The 12,548-nt window shown below is 46.7% G+C and overlaps 1 protein-coding gene across 3 annotated transcripts in view; it reads right to left on the bottom strand.

Annotated features, from left to right (window-relative positions):
• Positions 1-1,056: 1,056 nt before the first annotated feature.
• Positions 1,057-12,548, bottom strand: part of LOC106027917 (endogenous retrovirus group K member 7 Gag polyprotein-like) — a 33,762-nt gene continuing 22,270 nt past the window's right edge. The window contains exons 3-4 of one of the 3 annotated variants that reach the window (XM_063226827.1): positions 7,001-7,121; positions 1,057-2,619 (exon numbers count right to left, since the gene is read on the bottom strand). In XM_063226827.1, coding sequence (XP_063082897.1) covers positions 1,495-2,406 — 912 coding nt within the window. In that variant the 5' untranslated portion in view covers positions 2,407-2,619; positions 7,001-7,121 and the 3' untranslated portion in view covers positions 1,057-1,494. Of the gene's footprint in view, positions 4,607-7,000; positions 7,122-7,433; position 12,548 lie in introns of those variants that run through there. The other 2 variants (XM_063226823.1, XR_010039901.1) reach the window with 2 other exon arrangements.

Raw genomic sequence — 12,548 nt, 5'->3', positions numbered from 1 at the left:
CCTTCTGTGGAGAGACTAGCATAGGGGAGATTTTCGCGCCTAAGTAGGTCACCATTTCTCCTCCCTGAATCTTGTCGGGGGCAACATGCAGATTAGCTTGTCTCAGGGCCTCGACCAACTGGCCGAGCATATTATTTAGCATGTCTGGGTCCCTGCCGCTGAGCAAAAGGTCGTCCATGTAATGCACACATCTTATCTTGGGAAAGGATTTCCGTAGGGGGGGCCAGTAGGGAATCAAGGTAAATCTGACACATAGTGGGACTGTTGGCCATACCTTGGGGCAGCGTTATCCACTCGTATCTGAGATCAGGGCTTTCTTGGTTAATGGTGGGTAAAGTAAAGGCGAACCTATGAGTGTCCTCTGGATGCAGGGGGATTGAGAAGAAACAGTCTCTAAGATCTATAACATAAACTGGCCAGGACTGAGGGATGGCTGAGAGAGCTGGCAGCCCCCTCTGGACCGCCCCCAGGGACTGCATCTGCGCGTTGACCGCCCTTAGATCATGGAGCAGCCTCCATTTGCCAGACTTTTTCTTAATTATAAAAATGGGGGTGTTCCATGGGGAGGTTGACGGCTTAATGTGTCCTAATCTAAGTTGTGTACTGACTATTTCTGACAAGGCTAATAGCTTCTCCTTAGGCAGGGGCCACTGAGGTACCCAAACCGGATCATTTGACCTCCAGGTGATTTTGATCGAAGTGGGTAGGAGAGCTTCTTCAGCGGCCCCTAAGAAAAACCCAGCCCTTGCCTACCTTTTTTGTTCTCTACTGGTATTGGGGATGTCCGACCCTGTAGGGCATTGCCCAAGCCTTTGCCGGGGGTATATCCCTGGTTCCTGAGTATATCCTTAGCCTGGGGGGAGCAGTTTGACGTAAGCGTGACATCCATCTGAGTGAGGATGTCCCTTCCCCATAGAGACACTGGCAACTGCAACACAAATGGTTGGAAATGGCCCTGATGACCCTCCTCATCGCACCAGAACAGGGTTGAAGCACTAACCTGAGGAGCTGACACCATCCCCAGGCCCTGCAGCGTGTTATCTGCAGTGTTGGTGGGCCAGTTGGAGGGCCAATCCTTTCTAGAGATAATGGAACGGTCAGCTCCTGTGTCTAGGAGCCCTGTTATATTCTTGCCATTGACCTTAAGTGAGAGCATGGGCCTTTTATCAAGTATTATATGGAGTCCCTCGAAGACTTCCCCTGAGGAACCGAAACCTTGACTTTCTCTAATTTTCTGCTTTGAGGGGAATCTCTTGTGGAGACTGGGGAGCAGCAAGAGCTGCGCTATCTTGTCTCCTTTATTGATTACCATAGTACCCACAAGAGATTGAACCATAATTTTAATGTGTCCTGTGTAGTCTGAGTCTATGACCCCCGGGACTACTATGAGACCCCGAAGGGCCGTGGAGGATCTCCCGATCACCAGACCCACGGAATTTTCGGGTAACGGTCCCTTAAAGGTGGTTTCAACCACTCGAACACCCATATCAGGCACTAATATAAGTCTGGAGGCGACACTGAGGTCCACACCTGCTGACCCAGGGGTGGCCCTTGTTGAAGGCTGCCATCCTGAGCTGTCCTGTCTCTGGGGCGGGGGCCCGCCTGTGAAGGGGGCCCCCTCTGGCTGTTTTTTGGCCCTCTAGCATCTCGTCCACAAATACGGTTGCCCTGAGCATCAAAGACCGACCTACACTCCTCAGCTTTGTGTGATCCCCTCTTGCATCGCCCACAAACATATGGTTCTTCATTCCTAGGGCGAGGCCTAGCATCTGCATTGTTTGGGCAATGACGTTTAATGTGTCCTGGCTCCCCACAGGCAAAACACCCTTTAGCCTTACATTCCCCTTCTAACCCGCGAGGTCCCCTCTGCTGTACAGCCGCGGCCAGGAGAGCAGCCACTCCCGAGTTGGAGAGCGGCCCCCCTATCTCTCTACATATCCTAATCCAGGCGTTGAGGTCCTTGTTCTTATGAGGAGCTATCGCTGCCTTGTACTCCTTTGTACATTGCTCAAAAATCAGCTGCCTTACCAGCGGTCGAGCCACTCCCGGATCAGAAAATATCTTATCGGCAGCATCTTGCATTCGGGCCACAAAGTCAACAAATGGCTCTGTGGTACCCTGAATTACTGGGAAAGAACCCTGCGACTCCTTATCGAGCGACTTAGGCTCCTGACAGCTGGTCTCTTTGGCCTCCTTGCCATTTAACTTTCCCTCGTCCTCGGAGTCAGACGACTCCGAGGCTAGAGCCCCGTCCTTCTCCTTAGCATCTTTGTTCCCCTTGACGGGCCCCTCTCGGGAGCTCCCCGACTGGGCCTGCTCAAATACCCTGTGTACTTTTGTAAGCTCTTGAGAGCTTTCTCCACAACCACCCTCGCTCTTAGTGTTGCTACCTAGCATGTTTCCCATCTTTTAATATGTTACTCACCGCGTGAGGCCCAAGGAATCCGCCACTTACGCGTGAGCCTGAGGGGAGTCTAAAAGCCCTGTAGGTGCGCGCCACCCAGAGCCCAGGCTTATCCCCAACTCACCTGTTTCGCAGCTCTGTACTGGAGCGTTGTCCACTTCCACGTCTCGGGGGTGATCAGTCCCCGTGCGGGCCACCAAATGTCGATGTCGCTCCTGGCCAGCAGGAAGGACACACGACAAAGTCTGGCAGTGGACAACCTTTTCTTTTATTTTTCTTCTCCGTACAGCCTGCCCTGGGATCGCTCCCAGCCGAAGCCTCCTTTGGTCCGCTCCCCGCGGCTCCTTCTGGGCTTCTACTTCCGGGCTTCTTCTTCCCCCCCAGGGGTGGCACCAGTATATATACGGATACAGTGTCCAATCATGTTAAAGTAAGCAAGGCAAGCTGATTGGCTAACATCATCAGTTGCCAGGCAGACTATATTGTTGAGCGGGTTGCTTATGCGGTAAGCAGGAAACTAACGTGCTCGATGGGAGGGGTAATCTACCTCAGGCTTTACTCTTTACTACAGGCCTCACGTCCGCCAAGTGAGGCGACCGGGCTCGGGGCTGCGGCTCCCAACAGTATAGGAAAGGTTGCTTTGGATCTTCCCCTTGCTTTTGTCTGTAGACAGTAGTTTATATAGTAGTATAACTGAGGAACTTCATGGCAGCACTCTTATCTTTTTTTTTTTTTTTTTTTTTGTCTTTTTCCTTTTTATCGGTACCAGGGATCGAACTCACGACTGCCTGCTTGCAAGGCAGGCGCTTATGCCACTGAGCTAAATCCCCAGCCCCAGCACCCTTACCTTGTGGGCTAGCTTTCCAAAACCACACCACACACACACCCCGCTGGCTTTGACCAGGATCCTCACACAAGCAGGGCACCAAATTTTATTTCCAGGCATTGCTGTCACCCCAACCCACCTCAATATCCTGCTGTCTCCTGGACTTGGCCGTGTTCTCATTTTCCCTATGTTCCTCAGACACACTAAGCTGAGCTCATGGTCAGAGTTCCCAGTCTACGAGGCGTGGCGATGTTGAGGTCCTAGTTCTTTTTACCCCACCCACACCACCTCTGCCTCATCAGGTTAAGTGTGGGATTCACACAGTTGTGAGGCACAGGAAGACCTATTCTTGTTGGGGTGCAGGTGAAAATCTCACCTCACACAGTTTGTATTTAATCTCTAGCACACCCACATAGTACTAGAGCACTGCTGTGACCTTCAGATCTAGGCAGCCAGTGGAAAGGGCAACCTGCTTTAGAGACAGTAAGTCACCAGGTGGAATTGCTCTTACCATAGATCTCAAAATGTCACCTGAGTGAGCTGCTTACTGTGGGCACCAATGGGCCTCTTCACTCCTCAGCAACAACTTGGCACCGGCCCTGAGAGACAACTATCTCTACAAAAGTAGCTTCTGGGTTCTAGTCCCAGAAATAAACCTCCTGCTCCCCTTTCCTTTGCATACCGAGCCCCTCCAATTCCAAAACTCCACAACCACCCAAGTGCTCCACCCCCCAGCCCAATGCCATAAAAGCTGTTTCCCAGATCCACCTTTTTGAGGGTCCTTGCAGTCCCCAGCAGCCTCCTGTGCCTACAATGAACATTTTTTATGTCTTTGTCTCTCAACTGCATCAAAAAAACCTAACAGGAGAGCTCTCACGAAGAGCATGACTTCGGCCCAGACACTGTCACTGTCACCCAGTCAGTCCTCAATCTGGGTCCGCCTAGTGTTCTGGTGTTGTCATCCACTCACCCACTGGTCCCAAAGATGTGCCCTGCACACATTTCTTCCTGAATGATAGCTCTCACCAGAGGTTCTCCCACATCCTTGGGGACAGAAGTCCCTGTGAACTCTTGTGCTGGAGTCTTTCTGTTGAAGTAGCAAGGTGAGAAGAGCCCTGAGCTCTGGGCCTGTCACATTCAGTTTAGGTCTAGTTACCTGGCCTTGAAAGCCAGTCACTTATACTATTGACCTGGCTCCTCTTCTAATATGTGGAAGGGAAACTCAGGACAAACTTACACATGCTCACCTGGCCTTGGGCACTACCAGGTACGAGGTACTCACAGCTGCTGTCCCAGGCACCACTGTTGCCCAGAGACGTCCTCATATCCAGGATGCATGCAAGATGTCTTACTTCCGCAAAGGCCCCTTCAGATTGCTAGTGGAACAAAGATCTGTTCCAGAGGTGGAAGAAAACAGGTTCCGATTCCAGCCCCACTGCTCACCCACTCACCGGAGCCACGTTCACCAACCTGCTCTGTGATTAGTGGTCAGAATAGTGTGGCCTTGCCTACCCCTGAGGGACTGTGCCCTCCCCACCCACAATGGTGGAGCAGTAAGTGCTAACAATTGCATTCCTCCAGGCCACAGTAGAAGAAATGGAAAACATCTCAGCACAAACAGGGAACTCTCTGCAAAGGATGTGGTTTCGAACAGCTGGCCAGCTGCCATCCAGCAGATGAGGTGAAACTAAAAACTTTGCACTCACATAGAAATGAAGGAGGTAAAATCACAAGAGTATCAAAATCCAAAGGACAGTAACTACTTTGAAAAATTATGTTCCCAAACATTAGCCAACTTTTAAGAAATGGGCGTATTCCCAGACAGATATAAATTACCAAACTTGACTCAGGAAGACACAAATACGCTTAACCTAAGAAAAAGCAATGAAACTGACACTACAACAAAGAATCCATCAACCAAAAAAAGACTTGGACCAGATGAATTCACGGCTGAATTCTACAAAGTCTTTAAGGATGCTCTTTCACCAATGATTCTCATGCTCTAAAACACACTGAAATAGATAGTGTGTTCCAAAGTTCATGCACAGAAGTATCATCCAGCTTCCCAAACTGGACAAAGACCAAACCAAGAATACAACTGCAATCTTCATGGACATCAATGCAAAACTCAGAGCCACCGAGTGATGGTGCATGCCTGTGCTCCTAGCCTGTAATCCAAGGGAAGCTGGTGCAGGAGCACCAATTCAAGGCCAGCATAGGCTACAAGTGAGTTGAAGGTCAATCTGAACTGTTCGGCAAGACCCTGTCTGAAAACAATAAACAAAAGAACACAAAACAAAAACTCAAACCAAGAAAAACAAAAAGTTAAACAGGATATTGAAAAACAGAATGCAGCTCATCATCAAAAAGATTATATTCTGTTCACCAGGTTTGATAATCTCAGAGTTTAGGAGGCTGAGGCAGGAGAACTGTGGAAATGCAAGGCCAGCCTGGGTTACATAGGGTGTTTGACACCAAACCCAACTACATATCAAGACCCTGTCTCAAAATAATTAACAACAACAACAACAAAAAAAAAAAAAAAAAAGAGAGAGAGAGAGAAAACAAAAATAATAAAGAACACACATCAATAAGATCTCATCTCAGAGATGCAAGGATGATTCAAAATACCTAAACCTATAAATGTCATGTGTAGAGAGGCCACACTGACTCCATTTTGTCCCGGACACATCCAATTGACAATGTTATGGGAAAAAGGGCAGGCCTTGAAATATCGCCCCCACCCAAAGGTAAAAACACAAGGTCCTCTAAGATCAAGAAGCAAACAAGTTATATAACCTAAGCATGCGCAATTTGAGTTTCTTCGTTATTTAGCTCAATGAAAGCTATTTGCTTGGGCTGGCCCCGCAGCAGCCATTTTGCTGACCCTTAGTGTGTGTAAACCTTTATTTTTCCTTTGCTTGAAGAACCCCAACATCTGGCGCATGGACAGTGGAGACGTCTGCTGTGGAGGGTGACCTGCCCTTGCTGTGTTCCTGGGGTGGGACACAGCACCCGACCCATCGACTTCATTTTCTCTGGAAAATCCCTGCCGAGTCATGGGGAATTCCCTGTCCAAAACGCAGCAGAAACACAGGGCAGAGCTGCTTTTTCTCCTTAACAAGGCAGGCCATGGGCTCCCTGAGCGTAATTTAGTACAACCTTTGTGAGAAATTCATGGTTATTGTCCGGGACATCCTGAGGAAGGAAAGCTCATTATGGAGGATTGGGAAAAGATGGCCGAACTGCTGCATGCAGCGCCTCGAGCCCCCACCTCTGTCCCGCACACCTGGTATCTCTGCTGGGTGCTGCTGCCACCTTTGGCTGGCGAGCAGATGAACACCGCATGGCTGCCTTCCAGGTGCTCCCGGTGTGCCCCTCAGCTGTTTCCACCCTAACTGGGTAGGACCCTATTTTCCTTTGACCACTCAGCAGTTAGCTGCTCTGTTCGGTGCTTTACGGGGTCACCCAGATCCTGCTGATGTGATCTGACTTTCCCTTCAGAGCACTGCTCACACACTCACCTCAGTTATGGTGGGTCGGTCCCGAAGGACTGCCCTTTCTCCTGACTCCTTTTACATGCCCAGAGGGGCTCTTGTTGCCATCCAGAGCAGCAAGGTATTTATTGCTGAATGTTTACATTTACCCCACTCACCTGGTAGTACTTTATTGCCCATTATCAATGCTATTTCTTCTCTTATCTCTTGAGGACGTACTGGTGCACTTGCACTCCTTGGAATTGATCTCACTGATACTGTTTTACCACTTACCAAGGCTGACTTCTTTCTGCTGTCCTGTATTGTTTCTCTTCAGGTCTCTTTGGTGATGTTGGTTCCATTTCCTTCAAAACATCCGCAAACCCAGGCTGGCGGGGCTGGCACCCCTGCTGACCTGGGGAGGAGGGGATGCTTCTGTGTTACCCTGAACAGACCGTGTGTGGATTCCTGCTCATTGCGTTTGCCCTGCATGGAATAAGTTGGCATCATGGGTGCACAACCCAACTCCACAGTTTCGGCTCTCCCTAAATCAAACCCAGCTGCCTTGGAAGTGAGTGACCCAGGATGACAACTGCTCAGCCAGTGACCTTGGGTGTGATACAAAGGTGCTGATCCAGTCTGCCTAAGACTTGCTCCATGCATCTGAAGAGGAACGCACTGCTGAAAAGCTTCATGTAGTGGTATTTACCAAATTGAGAATGAACTCTTCAATGCACGTTGTATTTTATTGCTATGACTTTTACAATCCACCATGGGGACTTTGGAGTCTCCCAACCTCCAAGAAAGATTGGAATACAGTATTTGGGTTCAAATGGCAAAAACAGCTAATGTCTTTCATTTCTGTCTTGCTCAAAAGGAAGAAATAAAATACATTCTTGGGTCTTGTCTGATTCCAGGATGCAAGGACACTGCCTCTCTCTAAGTAATTATACCATTTTCTCCACTATGCCAAACAAAATTGTCACATATGCTGACTATCCAAACTGGAGCACTCCCACCCTTAAAAAACCTGATAATGCTGTTAAAATGTTCAATCCATACATAGCAACTTCAAATGCCTCATGTGCTCCTACTGAAAATTGTACTGCTCAATGTATTTGCCTTCACATAATACTTGGAATTGTTCTAGTTATGAGCCAGTATTGTGTGGACATGGACACGGTCCTCTCCCTGCTGGACGGTTTTCTCAGGTGAAGAGTAGACCTTCAATTACATCCGTGCTAACTTATCTCAGAACACAAACTGTTGCCTTAGTCACCTTACTGTATTGTTGCCTTCTCCAGAATTTACACTGTCTCACACCAAACCGTCTACAACCAGTCTCATTGACCTATATGGGGACTTTACTATTAGCCTGTTAACCAAAGCAGGAATTTATGCCTTAGGTATTTCTCTGGTTGGTGTGCGTGCCCTGGCAGCCAGGGCCAATTGCAATGTTAATGCACTAGTTTGTCTCATGGCAAAACAAATCAAATATACGTCTACAGCTTTGGCATTACTAAACAAAGAACAAAGTGAGCAGTGACAAGTGATTTTAGATAATCGTACTGTAGTTGATTATTGCATCATCATGGATGTAATGAAATTGCTTAAATGTGCTGTTTTAATTTGTCTGATGAAAATAAATCCATAAATGGGAAACTTCATGATTTACCAGACAGATACATGTGTCCCAAGGACCCAATGCTCGATTATGGAATTTCCTTTTTTTTTTTTTTTTTTGTCTTTTTCCTTTTTATCGGTACCGGGGATCAAACTCACGACTGCCTGCTTGCAAGGCAGGTGCTTATGCCGCTGAGCTAAATCCCCAGCCCCACGATTATGGAATTTCCTTACAGGATGTTTACCAGGTATCAATCGGCTAACATGCCAGCTTCTAAAATGGTAACAAAGTCTAAACTAAAAAAAGAAGGGAGAGATGTAGAGAGGCCACATTGGCTCCATTTTGTCCTGGACACATCCGGTTGACAGTATAAGTTCAGGAAAAAGTTCAGGCCTTGAAACATCATCCTCACCCCAAGGTAAAAACATGAGATCCAGTAAAGTCAAGAAGTAAACAAGTTGAATAATCTAAGCATGAGCAATTTCAGTTTCTTTGTTCTTTATCCCAATAAAAGCTACTTGCTTAGGCTGGCAGGGCAGCAGCCATTTTGCTGGCCCTTAGTGTGTGTGTCCCTTTATTTTCCTTTTGCTTGCAGGACCCCACCAGTAATGCATCACATAAAGCAGAGCACAGTCAAAAACCATAATCATGTCAACACACGCAGGAAGGACTTTCAACAATGTGCAATATCCCTTCATGATAAACACTCTGAAGAAAACAGGTATATAAGGCCCTTAGTTCAATATGATAAAAGTAACTTTTATGACAGACCAACAGAAAGCACCACACTGGAGGGTCAAAAACTGAAAGCTTTCACTGTAAAACTGAAAAGAAATCCAGACCTCACTGGAAACATTCTGTGCAATACAGCTCCAGCTACTCTGTTCTCTGCCACTGACCTCAACTAAACCATGAGTTATCATCAAATTAAAAGTTCTGTGAATGTGCTACAAAAATTTTGCTACATACATGAATGCTCAACTGAAGATACCCCCTATACCATAACTTTCAGCAAAAGCCTATTTGATTTTGTAACTTCTGATTGCCACCCTACAAATAAAACTAACTCTCTGTAGTCAATACCTCAGACTTTGCAGATTACTTTTCTGAGGTCTGCTAGGGTCAGTACAATTTCCTTTTTTCTCCTGACCTGGCTACTACCTGACACTCTAAATAGAAGATCCAAGAAAATCCACCTGTATTGGTTACCTTTTTGTCATAGCTGGGAGAAAATATCTAACACCCAAAATGAACGAAGGAAAGGTTTATTTAGCTGTTTCTGGAGGTTTCTGAAAGGCTTTTCTCATGTGTGGGCTAACATGGTGCTGGACGGTGCCACCCTGTGTTTCAGAGTGATATAGTTTTTAGACCTAAAAATGAAACCTCCTACTTTTCATGCATGCCAACCCTCCTCCAATCAGCTATCAATAATACATTACTCCACCTGTTCCTTAAATTCTACCCGTCAAATTCTGAATAAAGCCCGCAGTTTTTTTCTTAAAAACTTCCAGAGGGTGCTTGCGTCTTTGGCAGCCCTCCTGTGCCCACACTAATGGCCTCCTCTCTTTCCTTCTGTTTTTTCTTTTTGTCTCTCATACATTAGAAGACCAAATGATTTCAGTCCATAATCAGCTGGCTCCAAGGCAGGGTGGCACAGCACCAAGGCAAAAGATGAAGGCAGCAATTGGCAAAAGCAGCCAGAGCAAAAGAGAAGAGCAGGCCTCTTTTCCTCCCTTATACTATATGCAGGCCACTCCTACCCCCCTTCTGCCCCCTCCGCAGATACACCACACACGAAATCTCTGCTTCCTCCTGTTGCACAGAACAAGGGTATTTATAGGGTCCTGACTCCTTGTTAAGTTTCTTAAGCTTTTAAGCTTACATTGACACAATGTATCAACCATACCACCACCCAACATCTCTTAGAATTTGTAACCAACTTCAGCAACACAGCAAGATACAAGAGTGACACACAAAAATCTTTACCCATTTGTACACAGCAGTAACAAACTGGGTAAGAAGGAAATTATGAAAACAATATCATTCATTAGCTTCCAGAAGAATGAAATACCTATGGATCAACTGGACCAAGGAAAATGAAAAGACCTCTAAAAACTATAGCACTCTGAAAAGAGATTGAAGACATCAGGAAATGGAAAGATATCCTTTTTTCCTGAATAGGCAGATGCAGCATTATCAAAACTGGCCAAGGGCCAAGGATTTAGTTCAGCAGCTCAAGCACTTGCCTGGTAATTGCAAGGTTGTGAGTTCAATCCCCAGTACCAAAAAAAAAAAAAAAACAAAAAAACAAAAACAAAAACAAAAACAACAACAACAAAAAAACCCCAAAAGCAAAATAAAAAAACGAAAATCCTAGCCATTTTCCTCACAAAACAGCTACACAGATTCAATGCAGTCCCAACTAAAACACCAACAGCACACATTATTTATTGTTTGAGACAGGGTCTCACTATGCAGTTCAGGCTGGCCTTGAGCTCACTTCATAGCTCAGACTGGTCTTGAACTAGCAATAATAATCCTGCCTCAGCCTCCCAAGTGCTGGGATTACAAACATGTGCCAACATGCTGAGCTTTCAACAGCGTACTTTATAGAACTTGAGAAAATGATCCTAAAATGTGTATAAAGACAGAAGAGACACAGAATAGCAAATGAAATTTTAGGCAACAAGAGCAAAGCAGGAGAAGCACAGTTAATACCTAATCTCAGTTATACTACAAAACAAAAGTGATAAAAATAGCACATTACTGGAAGAAAAACAGATGTATGCATAAATGGATCAGAATACAGGATACAGAATCTTTCCCAGACACATTCATTTATTTGTTTTATTTTGTTTTTCATTTGGTGGAGAGAGTGTCTCTCTAAGCAGTTCAGACTGGTCTTTAACTTCCTGTATAGTACAGGCTGGCCTTGAACTCAAGCAATCTTCCTGCTTCAGTCTCCTGAGTATTCTCATTAGAGACATGCACTATCACACCCATTCAGTTATGTGATCTTAGACAAAGGAGCCAAAAGCATGGGCTGGAGAAAAGACAGCCCATTCAACAACTGGGACAAAGGGATGGATCTCTGGCAATACAAAAGTGGTCCAAGAGAATGAGGGCAAAGCCTGAAGTGGAGGAGAAGGGGAAGGAAAAACACAGGCTGCACACAGAACCTAATGAGCTCAGTGAATGCAAACACCATCTGCCATAGCAGGAACTGCCAGTGATGTCTGCCAAGGCTCCAGGCAGGAAGGGTTCTGACCACTAAGCCCCAGACTTGCAGCTAGGAACCTGTATAGGCAGGGCTGGGGCAGCATCAGCAGAGAAGTCCATGGACTCTATAGTTTACCTAGAAGCTCGCTTCCAGCTCTGAGGCCACTTTTTACTCAATGATTACTTAGGTGAGACTTAAATTTAAGAGCCTGCAAAAGCTTAGTACACATTCTGCCAATCTCACAAGGGCCCTGGCCCAGCCCAGCATCAGCCAGGAAACAGAAAGGGCTTGGTTGAGACGCAGCACAAGGTGAGACTCAGGCCCCAGCCCCTGACACAGGACCCCAAGGCTGTGTTCCCATCATCTCCCAATGCCACAGGGGTGGCCACAGGCCCCAGTTTCCTACTCTCCTAAGCTTCATTCATTCTGTGTATCTAGACATGAGGTGACAATGGCTTCCTATGACCTGGGGAGCTCAGTGCTCCTGCCTTGACTCCCTCTTCCTCTCTTCTTTGAAAGCCACTCATAGTTTCAGCAGTACAATTCAATTAAAAGTACTTTTACACTTTAGTAATAGACATTTCAATTAATAAAAATGCCAGAGAAAGGGCTGGCCAGCCTCAACACCCCCCCCCCCCCCTGCCGCCACACACACACAGCAGACTCCTCAGCGAGCACCTGAGGCCAGGATCCTGTGTGCAGCCAGGTCATTCCCTGGAACCTGAGGCCACCTGACAGATTTCAATGGCTGTGCATGTTCACTTCTGCATCACAAGAGTTTTTATCTACAATTTCCAGATCCCATTTTTTCTCTAGATAAAATCCAATGCATGCTGAAACAGCTCCTCCCTGCCTCTTGGCCTGTTTCCAACTGTTGATCAAATCTCCAACTCAACTGAGGCACAGCAGTGCACACACTGCATGCAATCCCAGCATTTCGGAGGCAGAGGCAGGAGGATCACAGGCTCCAGGTCAGCTTGTGCTACAAGGCAAGATCC

Source organism: Cavia porcellus, unplaced genomic scaffold (genome assembly GCF_034190915.1).
Source record: "Cavia porcellus strain 051 isolate PalLab524CR breed Dunkin Hartley unplaced genomic scaffold, mCavPor4.1 scaffold_1, whole genome shotgun sequence".
NCBI lineage: Eukaryota > Metazoa > Chordata > Mammalia > Rodentia > Caviidae > Cavia > Cavia porcellus.
Note: the sequence above shows the minus strand (reverse complement) of the source record. Positions and strands in the feature narration are given on the sequence as shown.